The sequence below is a fragment of the Embiotoca jacksoni genome, unplaced genomic scaffold, assembly GCF_022577435.1.
Source record: "Embiotoca jacksoni isolate LCO1_2020_lvr unplaced genomic scaffold, fEmbJac1.0.p SCAF_22, whole genome shotgun sequence".
Taxonomy (NCBI): Eukaryota; Metazoa; Chordata; class Actinopteri; family Embiotocidae; genus Embiotoca; species Embiotoca jacksoni.
In genome coordinates this window covers 5,498,613-5,517,366 of record NW_027185363.1, presented here as the reverse complement: position 1 = coordinate 5,517,366, position 18,754 = coordinate 5,498,613, and the positions used below count along the sequence as shown (strand labels likewise).

Sequence of the window (18,754 nt, the reverse complement as noted above, 5' to 3'; positions counted from 1 at the left end):
GTTGGTTTAACTTCCTGGTGATCTCTTAATCTTCTATATGGGGCAGTGTGTGACCAGCAGACTGTAGCTTGAAAGGGAGGAGGTGTCTGCGCACATATGTGGAGTAATAGAGGCCTACCACACAAGAGTGAAGTGAGCTGTTTATCAGTCCACTGCATGCTGACAACCTGTTACAGCATGATGGAACTGTTATTCTTGCCTCCATCTAATCGTCTCAATTTCACCTGAGATTTCGCAGTGATAAAAGTTGTCATCTGACAACTAGTTTAGTGATAAATATGTCTAAAACCGTTTGTCTCATAGTGGAATGTCTGAAATGATGTATGCTGATGTCATAACGGTTGAGTTCATGGAAATGTCAACAACACGTTAATTTGACTGGAGGACCCATAATTCAAATATTTGCACACAGTTATTAAACATCAACGCTGGATCTTGCAGCCTTAATGAAAATGAGTCTGATCGCTTCATCTCGATCGTCCAGATTAGTGTTCAAACCATCAGAATCGTGGAAGAAATGTCGTCGGCGTGTGAACGAGGTAATTTCATTCACCCGTTTGTTTTGTTTAATTACTGGTTACGGTGCTCACGCAATTACCCGTTAACTGTTACAGACACTTGTAAAGATTACCAGCAATAAATGTGAATAACAGACAAATCATTTGTCAGCCGGTAAACGGAGACAATAGGAGATAAGTAAATGTGATATTGTGTTGTGGCTTTAGTGTCTAAAAGGAAGGATTTACAGCGTGGGCGTTCACGGACAGGCTGCTCAAAATGTAGGCCTACGTGTCACACGTCACATCACCCGCACTTGTCAGAGGCTACACTTCAGGTGGTCCCCGCTCTAGTTTCGCATAAATGTTTGTTTTATCAATGAACTTTCTTTTCGGCCTGGGCACCACTTTGGCCCGAAAGGTCTTTACAGTTTGCCTTTTCATTTTGTATGCTCTTGTAAAAGCTTTTATCTCTAACATGGCAGATGCTGTTTAAGATACAGCCGGGGGAAGAAAAAAAAAAAAAAAAAAAGACTTGATCAGTGTCATCATCAAGTCACGTTTTCATTCAATTCCACCAAGTTAAAAAAAAAAAAGGTATTTCTGTTTGTAATGAATAATTACACCAGTATGAGGCAACAATGTCCCACGCCAGGTTTTCTAGTAGTCTTTTTTTTTTTTTTTTTTTTCATCTAAACAACTCATTTATAATCAATAAGACAGAAATAAGTGAGAAAGGCACTTTTAAATCGTATCATGTCCCCTGCGTTTTGTCCTTTTTTTATATATATATATATGTATATGCGTTTAAGGTCACACAAACCTGAATCTACTAGCCGCTCTGATCTGTCCCGGTTATCGACTAGTAGGGCTGTTTGTAGTTTTTTTTTTTTTTTTTTTTTTTTTTTTTAATGTCGTCTGTCTCGTTTCATTTTTGAACGCGGACGTCGAGGAATTCCCGGAAATATAAATAAAGTGCTCTACGTGGATTGTACAGCACACTCCGGTAAGTCTTTTTATTTTTTTACTTGGGTTTTTGTTCGGTATTGGGGAGCGAATGAAGGTGTTTGAACTGGTTTTTAGAGTTATGAGTTGGGTTATGAGCGCTGAGTTAGAGGGGGTTTTATTTTGTGTTGTTGTTGCGGAAAGTTTGGGTTATGTGTTGCTAGCTTCCCTCGTGAGTCTGTCTAGGTGGTTTTGTTTTTTTTGAGAGTTACGGTCGGTCGGTTCCTGACGTCCACTTTGTGTCCTCGGCATATTCACGGGTACGTTAAAACTATAATAAAGGTGTTCAAAACAATTCGTGGTGGGCGTACCTGAGCTGCGGCGCTTCTGGTTCAGATGTTTTATTGTGCCTTCTTCCCAGGGATGGCCACCGCGTCTGACTCCTCGCTGCATATGAGGTCGACTGATCTCATTATAAAGGAGCCCCTGGACTACGGAGGGTTTGGAGAGGTGTACCTGTGCTACCACGTAACTCTCGGCCAGGTGGTGTTGAAGACGATGTACACCGGCGCTCTTCGCAACGAGTAAGTTCTCTTGTGTGTGTGTGTGTGTGTGCTAGTGCGTGGACAGTGCTGGGTAATTCCCCCCTTCCCCTGAACATAACTTTGGAGTCATGTGTCCGGCGCACTCGAGAAAAGCTCTCCACGCAACCCAGCCGTACAGCTTTGGAGGTTGTTGTTTTTTTTTTTTTTTTACTTGCACAGACGGTAGATTCACGGTGTTAAGTGCAAAAAAAAAGAATATCCAAGTGTCATCTGTTATTGTCAGTGTGGAAGTGTGCTGTGGAAAAAAAAACAACAACATTCACTGATTTATTTTTTGTATTAAATCCTTTTAACATGGAGAAGAGACAGAGACATTAGCGCATCTGAAAAAGCGGATATTTAGGTCCCATCCATCCATCCATCCATCCATTATCTATACCCGCTTTATCCTGAACAGAGTCAAGGGGGGGAGGCGCTGGAGCCCATCCCAGCTCACGTTGGGCGAAGGCAGGGTCCACCCTGGACTAGGTCGCCAGTCCATCACAGGGCCAACACGTAGAGACAGACGGAAACAAAGACCATTCACGCTCTCATTCACACCTAAGGGCAATTTGTAGAACCACCACTTAATGACATGCTGACCACTGTGCCGCCCCGGATTTAGGTCCAACATCCCTTTTTACAGATCAGAAATTATTAACAACAATATTACGGATAATGCATTACTACATTTGCGGCTCTTCCTCTTAAAATCTTCATTCATATTTTTGTTGAAGTCCGAACACACGATGTTACACATAATTTCACCCAAAAAAAAAAAAAATCAAGGGGCCATATTCGTGAATCAGCCGGAGACAACAAGTAGCTCCTAAAAGGTTGAGTTTGTTAAATATGCGTACAAATTATGTCATTTCCGAACTTTACATCTAAAGTGTTTTGGTTTGTGTGTAACAATCAAAGCATTTTAGCACTATAAGTAGCTCTTAAATCGGAGAGAAGTTAAAGGTAGGCCAGACAACTCGTAAAACCTACTCGCAGACTGTCAAATCTGCAGGTATAATAAACTTTAAAAGCTTTATATTGATTGTGGCGAGTTGATAAAGATCCAGATGGATCAATAACACTGGATGTGATAGTTTCCACCACTCTGCACTACTGAAATCTGGAGCACTGACAAACCTGAATTATTTTAGCCATGTTCAACATACAAGCCATCTTTCTAAGTTTCTGTGTATTAATACAAATGGACTGAGTTGGTTGTTCACCTGTACATGTAATCAGAAAAAGGAAATTGAAAAGTGTATTTATTACATACTTATCACTTCATGTCCTCGTACCAGGTCATTTTCATCAGGATGATATCAGCGCCGTGCCCATCTGGCTTATCAGATCTGTGCATCCCTTTGTCCTGCCCCTACCTACGTCCACAACAAGATTCAACATGATGTATATATTCTGCCCCTTGTCCCATGCCATAACTGGCTTTAACTATATTCACTATACTTTCTAGGGAGAGTAAAAAGTCGCTGCTGGAGGAGGGGAACATCATGGCGAGCCTGAACCATGAGCGAGTGGTCAAGTTGCTGGGTGTGATTATGGAGGATAGAGACTGCTCCTTAGTCATTGAACTCATCCCCAGAGGCAACCTGTTAGTCATGCTAGAGGCGGTCAGTAGGTTTCAAGTCTATGGTCATATTTAAAAGGGAGATTTATTGTTGTTGTTTTCATCCATAGTGTGTCACCTTTTGAATATATGGAATTATGGTATTTCAACATGAATTGAAGGGTTAATACACTGAATTCTCCTTGTTCCTAGGTCAGTGTGCCAATATCCATCAAGGGAAGAATCATCTTGGAGATCTCGGACGGAATGGTGTACCTAACAGAACGGCATGTCATACACAAGGACATCAAGCCGGAGAATATTTTAGTGGATAAAGATTTTCACATCAAGGTGCCTTACACTCTGATGCCCGTGACGCATTTATGATTCTGACATCCTTCATTATGGTCATGCTAAATAGGTTTTCCTCTGTTTTCTAGATCGCAGACCTCGGCCTGGCCACCTGCCAGACATGGAGCAAACTCACAAAGAAGGAGTCTCGCAGGAAGACTCATAGGGACCAGTCAGCTGTGGCCAGAGGTGCCGGCACACTAAGCTACATGGCTCCGGAGCACCTAGGGAGTGTGCATACAGTCTCCACTGAGAAGTCTGACGTGTACAGTTTTGCCATTGTGGTTTGGGTCATTCTCACCGGAGAAGAACCATACGCAAGTGAGCTGAGATGTCAAACTATGTCCTCATGACAAGACAAAGCATTCGCAGGGCAAACAATGAAGCAGTGAGTCAATGTCGCAGCCACGCAGACGTTCAAAGTAAGTTCCTCTTTTTGGCCAGATGCCAGGAGTGAAGACCAAATCAGCCAGTGTGTTCGTAACGGGGACCGACCAGCAGAGGACCTCATTCCAGGGGAAACGCCTGTAGAGATAATTCATCTGATGAAGAGATGCTGGGATCACAATCCGCAGCAACGACCAACATTTAAAGGTATGTATTTTAAGCAGCAGAGTACATAGTGGAAGATATCATAGTCCAGTGATGCGGACCATCTTTGTAAAAGCCAGTGACGCCAAATGTAAAGAGAGCAACTTGTGCACTCAAAGTTTGATTTAATCCTAGTTTTAGTTTCTAGGCAGCTAACCTACGTCTAGTATAATGACGTTAATATAATGACGCAGTTGCAATATTGTTTCAGTGCCTCAAAATGCATAAATGTGATATTATTAGGAAATTATTGAAGGGATTGTATAGTAAATTGTAATTCTTTAATCTCAACATAACATTTCCTGAACATGTTGAAAGATGTGTGGTTGTTTATTTCTGACGAAGATTAGTAATTTTCCTAATCAGAGTTTTTCAGAGGACTGCAGTGTATTGCTTTTATTCTCAGCTGATCATGTTTATATATTGTACAGACGTACAGTATAAAAAAATGTTCTTACTTCAATTTCAAGCTCAGGAATTTGATCCCCACGGTGTTCTTCTCATCCTCTGCTTCTTTTTTTCCGTCTCTTGCAGAGGGCTACAACTGCTTTCGTCCTTTCTACATTGAAAAGCTTGAACCACATGTCGAGGAAGCTTTACATGATCTGAGGGTAAATGTATTTTCTCTAGGATTTGGTGTGGTCATTTTGAAAAGTTATCAAGAAAGACATGAAGCAGCAAATCTGTTAAAGCAATAGAAGATAAATACAGACTGTGAGTATTTTATATATATTTTACTTTTTAATACAGAAATCATATGAAGGCCCAGACGAACTTGTTGAGAAGATGAAATCTTTGTCAATGATCCCTCCTTTTTCATCAAGTGAGCACGGTTGGTAATCTTGATGTCCTGGATATACTGTACTGTACACTCTCTGATGTTTTCCATGGCGTGCTGTGTCACGTTCAATGTTCTAAATGTTCCGAAATCTTGAAAAGTTGTCGAAAAGGATTGAGCGGTTTTATTGATGTTAATCTGGATTCCTACTTTGCAGATTGCCCAGCTCCTTTGGTGAGTTCAGACAGAAGTGTATCAGTGCCAGTTGAAGCCAGTATTGAGGACCTGCATGACATCCAGCACGATCCACTTATGGGATCTATTCAGACAGATGCAAAGCCACCGAGCAGCCCTTCAGTTTTGGAAGAGAAACTGGACCGGGAGTTTCAGTACCACAAATATGGTAGCTACGGTTGTGAAGACCAGCCCGATTCTGCCAACTACCCCAATAACAACTTCTCAAATCCTTTACTGCAAAGCCATGTCTGCACTTCAGATTATGCTTTAAGGCAGCCAGAACAAGACAGATCCTCTGTCCATTCCTGGACAAAAGCCGAGCCGGTGCAGCCCACCAGCCAGGAGGAGGATTTGTATCGCCCCACGGCAGGTCTCTACCAGTCCATGAACTCCGGCACGTCTACTCCATCCCACTTGCCTATGTCTGCCAGCTCGCCTTCTCTGACACAGTTTAACCAGCAACATCCACATTCCCACTTTGACCGGCAGCAGTCCTGCCCAACTTACCCAGTGTCTGATACATCTGCTCCTGACGCCACCGCGGGGCGTTACCTCACCCCTTCAAAGTATTCCTCGCTACAAGATCAAGGTACGTCCGAACAAATCTGCCACAGCGAATTTTAAAGCTGGATGCCTGCAGGGGTCACAGCTCCTTGTTTCATCCCTGACTGGCACGTGTTGGGAGCGACCGTGTTTAAGTGTGTTTGTCTTGTGCTCGTTGCAGGATCCCTTTTCATTCAGAATGCCAGTGGGATCCAGATCGGAAGCAACAACATGATGAATATCAGAGGTTATGAGCCCTCCCACAGTCTCTCATCTCCACCTACTAACGGCACAGCTAGCTCTCCCATTCAAGACGGCATTCTGAAATATGGTAAACCACAACATTTCTCTCGCGTAACGGACACGACAGTGTTTTGATGCACATTTTAAGCCCGAGTTTCTTGTTTTGTCCAACCAACAGTCCAAAACGTAAAGGTATTCAGTGTTTTATTAAATGTGACCAGAAGAAGCATCAAACCATTGCATTTCAGGAGCTCTGAGTTGGCCCTGCAAGATTTCCAATTAAGCAAACACGAGTTATGTTTACATTCAGTATTGCTCACTAAAACTCTTAACATTATTGCATTTCTTGCCTCGGTAAGCATTTGTTTACATTATTGTTTACATTCATGTTTTGTTTTTTTTGTTTTTATCCAAGGACCTTTTTTTTTTGTCTCCGTCTGTACTAGCGGATTACCGCATATCTTGGCGTGTTAGCTCTTCCTGTTGCTCAAACCGTTGGCAAGAATGTCTGAAACACTGAGTTAGTTATTAGTTGCTAATATTTTTTTTGTCTTTATAGATTATTTTTTTTGTCTTTTAGAGTTATTAATAGATAATACTTTCAAAGTAACAGTTACAACAACAGTTTTCCAATCGTTAATGGCAACGGCATTCTCCGGTTCAACAAAGAGGGTCACTCTCGGATGTTTTCTGATCAGTTTAATAAGTAGTCGTTCATCTGTTGGCGCCCTGATATCTTTCTCTGTTGTTGTTGTTGTTGTTGTTGTTGTTGTTTTTTCAGAGGACCATGCCGTGACTGAGATCCACCTGGATCTTCTGAGGGGCAACATCGGGGCCAAATGGAAGAGCTGTGCGCGGCGTCTGGGTCTGACCGCTGTGGAAATAGAGACCATAGAGCACGACTACTACCGGGACGGCCTGCCGGAGATGGTGCACCAGATGCTGGAGTGCTGGAAAATGAAGGAAGGATGCATTGGCTGTACCATCGGGAAGCTTTGTCAAGCCCTGAAAGGAAGCATTAAGGTAGAGGTCCTCCAGAAAATATTGGACACCTGCGGTTCTTCTTCCACGACGTCCTAAGCATTTCTAACTTAACCGATTTGCCTCTTTCCCTTGTAATTAGCCACCTTTTATAAAGTATTGTCAAGGGTTCGAGACTTGGTTCAACCAAAAGTGAAAAAAACCTATGAAAAAAAAAAAAAATGATGTTTTGTTTTTACGTGCTAAGGATTTGTTATACAATAACGTAGTAAGGTATGTCATACACAAACATCAATGATTCAATGTTACTCATGATAATCAGAGAGTTTAGAAATAGTTGATGGCGAATTAGTGAACGCTGCCCCGCCGTCACTCGTTTCGATAAAATGATCCTTCGGACTATTACTGTAATAATTACAAAGACAGGCGGGGTAAAAAAAAAAAAAAAAAAAGTTATAGCATAATATTGTGTGGTGATATTTACACAATACACGGGCGCCAAGTAACAATATTTGATCATATAAATACTTTTATATGATATTTTTATATTAATAACCGGTCATTTTTGACAGGTTATTATGACAGCGGAGGTCATTCTGTCTGCTTGACGAATACCATTTTTGCTGCAATAATAATAACTGAAATGAGATGCAGTTGAAAAAGGTAATACATTGTTTTGATGTACGTTCTTTAATGATCAGGACGACACCGTATGGGGGCGTCTGGTGATTCCCACCCCGAGTTATGAGCTCATATTTAATTCTCAAATGACCGCTTGATGTTTCCTGTTTTGTTTTGACCGAGCCTGTCTTTACGAGCAGGAGGCGTTCAGGTTCTTCTCATCACGGAATTCCAAATTCATTGATCCTTTACTCTACATAGTCGTTCTTATTCACGTGTCATATGTGGCGAGTCAAAGCCGGAATTATTACAAAAGTAATATTTTAACATAAACTTCGTCTGGTGTTTTGTTTTTTTTTGAAATTATAATCCACGGGGGGCCATCGATTTACGCAATAGGTAAAGTGGGAAAAAAAAGAAAGAATGAAATGTAAATTGAACTGTCGATTAAAGCGCGCGTGCGCGCGGCGGTCAAAGTCCCATTTCCTTTCGAGACCTGCTCGATGCGCTGCCATGGACGTCGTTTCCCCAGCTGTCAGCAGAACAGAAGTGCGCGTGAAATCGGATGCTCGTTTTAGTATCCGGCGTGCGGATTTGCCGCGACGACGTCGCGTCGTCTTTGATCTGACGAGCTGCTGCGCCGCGCCATGTCAAGCATTTTGGATGACGAGCTCCTTTTCTCGCTCTTGGCAACGATCGCGGCGCTGCGTTCACGCCTCGTTCTAACCATTTACAAAGTGCTGCGGTTTTGTGCCTCGGCCCTCGTTCTTGATGCAGCTCATTGCCGCGCAACACTGGACCGCACGTGGGCGGCGTCACCGAAACGACTTCCCGCAACCTGTCCGCAAACCCACAAGCCTTTACCAACCCGACTTCTTCTGGGATACCGTTTTTATATTCAGAATAAACTGTGTAGATATGTTTCTAAAACGCCTCCTGTGGAATTCATTTATCTCGTATTTGGTGCTCAACAACTTGAACGGGACTTTTTCATGCTGACTGTTGTTCCTGCTTCGGTAGCTCTTCCTAATTCCTTCTGTTATTTCCTACAACCAGCGGCGAGCTATAAATATATTGTCTGTTTGAAAACAGCTGTAGGGCTGTCACCTCCGAACGTGTCATTCGTCGACTTACATTCAGACTACGTCATGTCACCGGAAAATGCATTTACCATTAAAGCAATTGGCATATCGTCAGTGTCCACCACATGACACCCAGTAAAATCACCAAGTCTGAACCTGACATAAGCATTGTTTTTATAAATGAAACTAGAGACAGAACTAAAAATAAAACAATTTAGACTGTAGGAAAAAAAAAAAAAAATCGCACAAGCGTTTTATTTTCCAATGTGAATGATTATTGAGTGAGAACGTTTAAACTGGAAGAGTGTTTGAAAACCTTATTTTAGTGGATTGCAGATGTGATGATAGTGTGCTTATTGCAAATCAAACGGACTTTTTTTTTTTTTTTTCACCTGGTGAGTTTGATAAGGTCTTAACTAAACAGAAGAAAATTAATCCCTTCATTCCAGGAATGAATAATGATAAGGTGCTGGCATACAAATGCGGGATTTCTGTTTTCTTAACTGTAATTACATCCATTTAAAAAAAAAAAAATGTTTTAATCAGATTTAAGGATGATGTTTAAATGGCACCCTGATGATCAACAGACAAAATCTAATGAAGCAGCTTTAGTCATCAAAAGGAGCTGGCCTTTCAAAACACGACACACAACAGAAGCACGCAATGTAAAAATGATAATACAGCATTTTATTCAGATTAGATGAAATGGCTGTAAATCCCTGGGATCAGCGGATACGAACAACATAGTTCTGTGCCTGGATAAGAAACTGAAACAATAGCTTGAAACACTGTCAAAGATTTTGCACAGATTCCATTGCAGTCATGTCTACTTCACACGATGGATTTACGAACAATTAACTTGGAACTTAATGGTGTTTGTCCGCCAGTGAATGGATTCATTTTGTACGGAGGCATTATTAGGCTTCTATAGGTTAGTTTCATTTCTTTTATTTCCATCTGTTGTGGTGAAATAAATGTATGGTATTATTAGGCAGTCAAATATTCCATTTGTGTTGTTCACATAATAGAGACAGACAGTATTGTACCATGCCTTAATAACAGGATGTTGCAACAGTGCTGCGTTCTGCACAATGTGAACACAGATAAATGATCAAGCACCATCAACTATATACCTGCAGTTGTCAAGTGTAAACAATACTTGGGCTGGCATAGTGAAGGAAGTGTTAACAGCTTTTGAAATGAGATGGCTTTTAGTTGTCATGCTCACACGCTGGTATGTGGCTTTAATAAATAACCTTGGAAATCCCGAAATACATGTAAAAACCCTTTTCACAACAAAGCCATGATTAAAAGCGGTGAAACTCAAGATTACTACAGTGTAGAGACCATATGAATACATCATACATTTATAACAAATGGGACCCTAATATAGTATGAAACTAAGTCATATGTTAATGCAGCTGATTTAATTTCCAGAGGTCAAACTTAAGGTTTTACTGATACTAACAGTAAACGACTGCTAAAACCTAATATTAAGCACTTAATAAGGCCCACAAGGATTTGCATAGCTGTTGTCAAAAATATGAGAAGGTCAGAATGTCATCTTTAATTTGAAGGTACTATTAGACACTTTAAACACTTGAAATACAATTGCATTGATTAGATTATGACTTTCAAGTGAATAAGTCAAAAACGGGCGAAACGTAAGAAAACTCGGTTTAAACCTCTAAATCTCGTATTGTTTTAAATATTAACAGTTTTTCTTCATTCAACTCAATCAAACTGTTGCGAGTAAATGAAGTATGTGGAGCACTGTTCTAATACTGCTTGGAGGAGTGTTTGAGGCAGTCAAATATTTTTTTTTTTATATAAATTTTAAGTCGAGCTGAAATTATGATCAATGCGGCCATGGGGACCGGATACTTTCAAAGTATCTGAAATAGGATCCTAAAGATCGACACAAACAACTTTTTTTGTTTCTCGTTGAGTCAAAGCCTCAAATTTCCAATGTATCATGTGGTTTCGAAACATCAACAGCTAACATGACGCTACTGCAGCGCAGCTGTATTTAACAACTCTGTCAAAAACAAATGAAGCTTCAAATTAAGGCTACCTGCTTTAATCTGCCATTCTGTCTTTTGTCACATTAGCCAAAGTAATGCACAGCTGGCCCGTTACGAAGAGGAGAAATAAGAATGAGAAGAGAAGGGGGACATTTACAAACACTTAGGGGGCAAATTATGAATTCCTGAACAATATTTCCTGAAAAATATATATTAAGTAATTGCACGCGTTAATGAACCTGCAAATATGATCGTAAATATTCTTTAAGTAATATAAATGATGACAAATAATCAGGGCCAAGCCACTTTTGCATGCCCCGGAACCATCTCTAAATTGATATCAAAGTTGACTGTTTCTGACGTCCTTTTTGCACACATGGTGGCCATCAGGGACTTCTTGGAGCACACACTTTCAGCTCCCTGCTTATGGGAAACTGGAGCGTCCCGACCCTTTGATGAGTTGCCATCAGCAGCCGGGTTAGCGACTCCACACGTTTGAGGATAGCGTCCGAAGCATTCAAAGGCATCCTGGCGCCTCTCGCAGCTGTGGTCCTTCAACGCCATCACAGGTGGTTGAGCAGAAGAGTTGGACGAGGGGAGCTGGTTGGTCTGCCTGCGGACTGTGCGAAGTCGAACCCTGATCTTTGGCTTCGAGCAGCACCTCACTGAGCCCCGTGGGCAGAGACAGCTCTTCAGGCAGGCGTGGCATAGTGCACCCAGGTCTCTGCACATTATCCTGCGGAAGTTCGGCCTCAGCATTAGGTAGATGATTGGGTTGTAGATGGTGGAGGACTTGGCAAACATGGCTGGCATGGCGAATGCCAGAGGAGGGATGTTTTCAACGTGTCCAAAGGCGGCCCACATGGACACCAAAGCATACGGACTCCATGCCGCAAAGAAACCAATGCAGACAGCTACGCTCAGCTTGTAGAAGAAAAAAAAAGTAGCAGAGAGTAGAAAAGTGTAATTGATAATGAACTTTGAAAAAAGCTGTGGTGCATTTTTTTCTTAACAAATCACATGAAAAGACCAATACTACCTGTTAGTTTCTACTAAAGATGTAAACATTTAAAAAAAAGAATCATCAATACATACTTTTCTGTTTAAAGGGCATACTTAAACAGTAACCTGTTTTTTTAGAAAAATAGTTTACAGTGTTCATGTTTATGGCACACAGGTATACTTTGAGCTTTTATCTGGTTTATAAGCAAAATGTCAGTGTTGGTTCTTATCTTTTCATGGCAATTAATGTGATATCCTCATTTTATCCTTTAAAAACACAATAAAATCTAAACAATGACTGGCTGACTAAATTTCCGCAATTTTCTTCTCAACTGGAAAGATTTGACCAATAGCCTTCAGATATTACATAGGGAGCAATGTGCTTTTGTGGGATTTTTATTTTATTTTTTTTTATTTTTTTATTTTTAATGTATTTAATTTTTATTTGATGAATCTAAGATATATGATGATTTATCAGCAAAGGCAGCAGTAGCTTCTCATCCATCACAGTACAACCAGAGCCACTTTCTGCTCATGAGAAGCTGCATCACATGGAGGAACCTTTGAGGTCATTGCCAATTTCTTCAACAAATGAAAGTTTGAGGAAGTCTGCAGCGGACTCTGTCTCTAAGGAGATAAGACTTGGATCAATAATCACAGATATGAGCAAATGATTGTGCTTTTTATTTTTTGTGTAGGTGGGTACAGTAGACTGCACAAAGTTGAAACCGTGCAAGTGGACTAATAATACTCTCATATAATGTATGGTAGCACTTTACTGTTGATGGCGAGGATGCGTGTAGCATGTAATAAGAAAAAGATAGTTATTATTAATTTGATTAATAATAGTTTGCAGTTGCCAGGCTTTTGTCTTACCTTAACAATAATTGTCTGGATGCTGCTCATGTGTGTCTGCCTCATTGCATGCCGCTCCACAGTCTTGCGGGATGCCTGCACAGTGACCAGAATGCCCGTGTAGGAGGCTACGATAACACAGCAGGGAAGGATGTAGCAGAAGATGAACAGCGCCACGGTGTAAGAGCGTGCTGTAGTGTGCTGATTGGACAGGCGCCAGTCGATGCAACAGGCGGTGCCATAAGGCTCTGGTCCGTACTCCCCCCAGTGGGCCAGTGGGGAGCAGGCAAACAACAGGGCATAGACCCAAGCGCAGGCAATGAGCAGACGGCCGTGAACCCAGTTAAACCTGTTTCCTGTGAAAACAGATTAGGTTTATGTTATTCATTTGGTTGGGATGATTCTATTACAGTTCTTATTTTTGGAATTGCCCCCAAAATGCTGCATTGTTTTTGCATGAAATGAGGAGAATCTTTTGGTTATGTGATGAGCCTGGTTCTGTGAGTTGCATGACTGAGTTGCCTCATCATGTGAATACACTTTTGTGTGTTTTCAGAGGCTCTTACTCCACCAGGGGATTCATAAACTGTTATCTCACCTTATTTTGAAAGAAAGAAGATGTGCGTCACTCCACGTGTGTGCCAGCTTGCGTAACTGACGGTACAACAACCTTTTTTGACGGCGGATAATAGGCCACAATAGCCCCGTTATCTACCCCGTCCAGAAAAAGATGTTTCTGAATGAAACTGCCTCAGCATCGGTGTGTTTTGGCAAACCATTCGCTGCTCTGTCCTTTAGCGTACAGTAAAGAACAAACACTAAGGGTTCTCACTAAAGCTGCTGCCTTGTACATCTTCAGTTTACTGTTAATCACTGAATTCAGATGACACAACGTGTTGTTGTCAAAATGGTGTCAATCACATCTCTAAAGGGACATAGGTTGCCACCACTGAGTTCTTGGACAGTATGATGCCATAGGTGCCCGTCTTTGGTGTAGCTGGCACTCGAATGAGCGTCTTGCAAGAATATGGATTCTTCCCCCAGCAGACAAATTGGGGTATTCTCCCTCACCCAAGATGAAGTTGATTCCTCAGTGGTTAAATTAATGAGAATATGGCCTTTTCCAAAAGAGATAAGACAACTAAGGAGGCCCTTGCTGGTCATCTTTATTTTCCACTGTTGGGTATGTTCCGGACAGAAGCAAGCAGAACATATCTAGTCTATAATGGTCAGAGTTTTGTGTCGTGCGTCATGTCGAGTCGAGCACCTTTACCATAAAGAGAGGTTGGTCGGCAGTTGTATCCATTTCACTTGAGTGCTGAAGGAACATGGGGTAATTATATGGATTGGCAATTTTCAAGGTAGCTCAGGTAGTGCATAAAATATAAGACAACGGCAGGCATCATTAGCCTGCAGCAACAGGCGGAAGATAAGGCCTGTGAAGCAAGAGGCGATTGAATGACGAATGATGTTACGTCAGCCTAAGATACTTAGACATCATGACATTAAAATTCAGGGTGAGACTATAGAAATAAATGCAATTAAAGAGAGCATATCTTTTTGTAGCCCCTTATTTCAAAGGAAAGCATTTTCTTACAATGATTGTTGTTTTAGTGGCTCAATATTAATAGAAAATAAAGCAAAATGTTAAGTATTAGTGTTTAGGTGCAACTGTTCTGTATAGAGACCCTTTTCTGACACTGAATGGAAAATGCACTTCCTTGTGGCCAAGTTAATTCCCACTTGCACTGCATTAACCAACATCACAAGTAATACTTATTGAGTGCAGCCACTTAACTTGTCAGTCATCAAAGAAAGGCTAATGTGCAGTGCTTCACAGAAGGATTATCATTTCTTTTTCTTTTCACAAATAAATCAACAATCAGTCATTTAGGGATGTGATTGTTAATCCCATGTCATTTCAGTGGGCAAAAATAGGCTTATTTGAAGACTTACCATAAAGCGGATAGCATACTTTCACAAAGCACACCATGCTTAGCAGGGTCAGAGTGGTCAGACTGCAGATGCCAAACAACATGCCGCAAAATGCGTATATGGAGCACACTGTTTTCCCATACAGCCACCTACGTGGGCGGGCGAGGGGGTGTGAGAAAGAGGACAGCGCAAAGGAAAGACAGAGAAGAAAGATCGATAAGGGAGATGGTGAGGAAGGGAAAAGAAGAGAGTAGCTTGAGCATTACACGCCCTATCAGTGAACCCACAAGCAATCATACTGCTAACCAACCATATCATTAAATAGACCATGAAATATGGAAGGGACTCTTATTCAAAAGCAAGATCTCTAATCAATCTTCCCTATGGCATGTTTTACTGGAGATTATCAATTCTCCCGTTATGAGAAAAAAATATTTCTCATTGTTTTTTTTTTTATTATTAACGCTACAGTAGGTGCCAAGTTTGGTACCTGTGGTAGATACTCGAAGTTATCGCCATGGGGTAAAGGGACAGAGTCAGGCCCAAGTCACTAATAGCGAGGTTGATGATGAAGTACTCGGCAGGCTTTAGGAGGTGCTTTTTCTTGTAGGAGAGGTACAGAAGTGTGCTGTTGCCAAACAGGGAACACAGTCCTGAAAAAACAAAACATACCAAAACTCCAAAAATGTGAATGAGTGCTGATTGTGGGCCATAAGACTGAGGTGATCATGTTCGGGAACTGGTTTTGGTCCTTCAGGAATTGTCTCACAAAGCTGTCAACTGTCTTATTTAAAGAAGGTCAAACATAAGGGCTAAATGCTTCTCGCTTAGAATTGAAGAGGATACAACACATAACAATTTCATATCCGTCTGATTCATACAAGGCAAGGGTAACCAGCATGTTATGCCTCAATTCTTTAGCCTGATTCAAACTCGCTGTGTCCCCATGTTTTCAGTCTTTATGATAAGCTAAGCTTGTGTTTTTTTTGTTTATAATCAAATATGTAATAATAGTGGTATCTACCCTCTACAGGAAGACAGCAAATAAGCAAATATCTAAAAATGAATAATTCTTTCTTAAAGATCAAATGTAGATATTGCAATATTTTTCTAAATGAAGTACTGCTTCATCATTTTATTTCATAATGCTGATGAAAGAAGAAAGAATGGTAAACTTCACAGACAGAAATCCACCAGCAGCAAAAACACACTTACATCGGGACATATCTCCACCAGGCAGAACACATAGTTGAAACCGAATCAGTAATCAATCAATCAGTTCCTCAAAACAAAATAAAAAAATTAGGAAATGAATTACTTTGACTATAAAGTTAACATCTTTAAATTAGTCATGTCAAATCACTATCAGAAAATAATTGCATTCACGAAATAGATTTCATATATTACAATTGTGTCTTTTTTGATTTCTAACCACGTGCAGTAGCTGACTACCTATAGGGGTTCTCCAGTAATGCTGCTCAGATCAAAGACTGAGATGAAAGTTAACCTGGGTGTGATTTCTTTTCACAGTATGTGGCACAGCCACAGAATACGTTATGAGGGACCTCTTATGTTGTTGTGTTACACATGAACAGCTGCCTCGCTGGGTCTATACCACAACTGTACTCTGGAGGAGGAATTATACAGACATACAGGTATACATAAGCAGTAAATACAGATGGAAGTGCTACATGTACAGTATTTGATAGGTATTTAAATACAGTTGAATGTGAAATGCATTACACTTGCCTAGTGGCAGAGTTAAAAAAAACAAAAAACAAGTAAACTTCACAGTGTGCTGTCTGGCTTCATGCTGTTACTCATTTCAGCTTGAGCAGAGTTTATAGAAAACTCATTGACTATTAAAGACATAATTGTTGGTCTGTTCAAGAAGAAAAATAAAAGATAACATGGGTTAACATTTTTGTCAACTTGACTCACCAAAAACAGAGTAGACCACAGCCACAGTTATATCCAGTGGCACAGGTATGTTGGAGTGGAATGCAATGTCTTCTGCCAAAAGCCCCATCTGGAAACAGAAAGTTTTTTTTAAAGTAATTTTAGAAATTGGCCTAGCTGACATGTTTAGGTTTTAACATGTTAGTGTTTTGGGTCTCCTTTTATCTTATCCACAAAATATTATTATTAAGTATTTTTATATCGCGCCTAATCACATCATAAGTCCTTTTAGGGCAATTAGCACAGTAAAATCCTTGCAAGAGAAATTTACAACTTTATAGGCTGTAGATGAACCCAACAATTCAACAGTTACCACATGAGCGACAACTGGAAGTAAAAACTCCCTCTTAACAGGAAGGAAACCTCTGACATAACAAGGCTTAAGTGTGGGCGGCCATATGCCTGGACCAGTTAGGGTGAGCAGAAAGTGGAGAGAGAAAAGAACAGCATAGACAGACAACAAAAAATAAACATTGGACAGCCTGGTAGGGCCAATAACCACAGATCAGAAACATGCATTCCCAAACCCAGTGATACATGCAGAAAAAGCAGACAACTATGGGAGAAGAGAAGAACAGCATAGAAAAACAGCAAAAAAGCACAAACTACGGGAGAGAGAAGGAATAAAGTTAATGAGATGCAACAGTAAAATATAAATAATGGGAAGAAATGAACGACACTGTAAGTTGTTTGCTTTACAACATTTTTCAAGTCAGATCATTTTACTTTGCAGGGCCATGTGCAGGTTTTTTTTTTTAAAGAAAAAACAAAAGAGTTATTACTCAGTGACACAACTAGAGAGAATTAACTGCAGCTCCATTCGACCTCAATAGCTTACTAATGAGTTTCAGCTCACTGTTTAGCTGTCATCGTTGCTGTCAAACTTTGCTGCTTCTTTTCTCTGTCACTCCTCTCATAATATCAATTTGAACTGCAGCAGGCCATTATCTGCTCAGCACCAGTTAGCAGACAGTGCAAAGGAGCAACTAATTGGCCAGCACAGATTTTATCAATAGATAATCAATTAAGAGAACAACTACCAAAACAATCAGTATGATCAGGACACTTATACTTTCCCAATTATACTTACAGATTTTTACTTGAGTAACATTTTAAATGTGGAACTGAGTATTTGAGTATTTCCACATTGTGGTGGATCTGAGTGTCTCCTTCAACAGTGGACGCCACTCCAAATACATGATAATGCTCTTCTGTATCTGCTAAATGTGTAAATAAACAAATGTTTGCATACAAGTTTGACGTAACATGAAGTGTTTCAGAACTTGTTTCTAATACCCCTGACTGGGCAAAAAAAAAAAAAAAAAAATCACATTACAGATAGGGGTGTAGGAAAATGTTGATGTGCTTGGCTACCACAATATTATGGTTACTGTACTGTATAGATTCTCAAAAATACAGTTCTGGCAAAGATTTGTGGCAAAAAGTGGTTCATTTTGTGTTGCGTTTAAACCCCCAAACGCTAGATGGCAGTGTTGTAATCTGTTGCCATTTGACTCGTCCACTCCAACGTAACAATGTAAACTGAGACGCGGATTAGCATACACTATAAGAGTTTTCCTAAAATAAGATTTAAAAAAAAAAAAAAAAATCGCAAAATATTGCCTCGTTTATGGTATCGCAACATATTGGGATACATTGAATTATGATATGCATCGTGTCAACAGATTCTACCAATACACAGCTCCAGTTGGAAATAACGTCAAGCTTTGTTTATGAACTCTAAAGTCTCTTGTGTTGCTGACTGATTATGTTGGTTTAGTGCTGATCTACTGCCGCATTGTTGGTCAAAACATGTTCACATGAATAAAACAATTCATATGACCGATTTAAGGTTAACTGTGTGTATGTAATCCTTTTGTGAAATTTCATACGGAGCATAAAAAAACATGTTGCTTGTACACATGTTAAAGTTAACTGGGAACATTATAGTTGTATTAGAAT

At 40.4% G+C, this 18,754-nt stretch overlaps 2 protein-coding genes across 4 annotated transcripts; one reads left to right on the top strand and one right to left on the bottom strand.

Moving 5' to 3' along the window:
- Positions 1–1,428: 1,428 nt before the first annotated feature.
- On the top strand, positions 1,429–11,444 carry ripk1l (receptor (TNFRSF)-interacting serine-threonine kinase 1, like). Of its 3 annotated transcripts, XM_069157462.1 has the most exons (11): positions 1,429–1,503; positions 1,864–2,026; positions 3,498–3,654; positions 3,804–3,941; positions 4,031–4,262; positions 4,386–4,535; positions 5,067–5,143; positions 5,283–5,364; positions 5,528–6,136; positions 6,272–6,421; positions 7,115–11,444. In XM_069157462.1, exons 2-11 carry the CDS (start codon positions 1,866–1,868, stop codon positions 7,411–7,413), a joined length of 2,055 nt encoding a protein of 684 aa, XP_069013563.1. In that variant the 5' UTR covers positions 1,429–1,503; positions 1,864–1,865; the 3' UTR covers positions 7,414–11,444. The 3 variants fall into 3 exon arrangements, with proteins under 3 accessions (XP_069013563.1, XP_069013562.1, XP_069013561.1); XM_069157461.1 differs by lacking the exon at positions 1,429–1,503 and having other exon boundaries at positions 1,822–2,026; positions 5,283–5,355; XM_069157460.1 differs by lacking the exon at positions 1,429–1,503 and having other exon boundaries at positions 1,823–2,026.
- opn7a (opsin 7, group member a) lies at positions 11,333–16,862 on the bottom strand. Its single transcript, XM_069157463.1, has 5 exons — positions 16,775–16,862; positions 15,324–15,486; positions 14,855–14,982; positions 12,920–13,254; positions 11,333–11,965 (listed from the first exon to the last, which is right to left on the bottom strand). Exons 1-5 carry the CDS (start codon positions 16,860–16,862, stop codon positions 11,333–11,335), a joined length of 1,347 nt encoding a protein of 448 aa, XP_069013564.1.
- Positions 16,863–18,754: the final 1,892 nt, after the last annotated feature.

What these genes read in the sequence shown, in the direction of transcription:
- ripk1l (XM_069157460.1), top strand. Translation starts at nt 1,839, where the DNA reads ATGTTTTATTGTGCCTTCTTCCCAGGGATGGCCACCGCGTCTGACTCC. An exon ending in GCAACGACCAACATTTAAAG is followed by an intron (nt 4,536 to 5,066) that starts GTATGTATTTTA and finishes CGTCTCTTGCAG; the next exon opens with AGGGCTACAACTGCTTTCGT. An exon ending in AAGCTTTACATGATCTGAGG is followed by an intron (nt 5,144 to 5,282) that starts GTAAATGTATTT and finishes TTTTTAATACAG; the next exon opens with AAATCATATGAAGGCCCAGA.
- opn7a (XM_069157463.1), bottom strand. Translation starts at nt 16,862, where the DNA reads ATGGGGCTTTTGGCAGAAGACATTGCATTCCACTCCAACATACCTGTG. An exon ending in TGTGGTCTACTCTGTTTTTG is followed by an intron (nt 15,487 to 16,774) that starts GTGAGTCAAGTT and finishes TTGTTTTTTCAG; the next exon opens with GACTGTGTTCCCTGTTTGGC. An exon ending in TCCAGACAATTATTGTTAAG is followed by an intron (nt 11,966 to 12,919) that starts GTAAGACAAAAG and finishes TTCTTCTACAAG; the next exon opens with CTGAGCGTAGCTGTCTGCAT.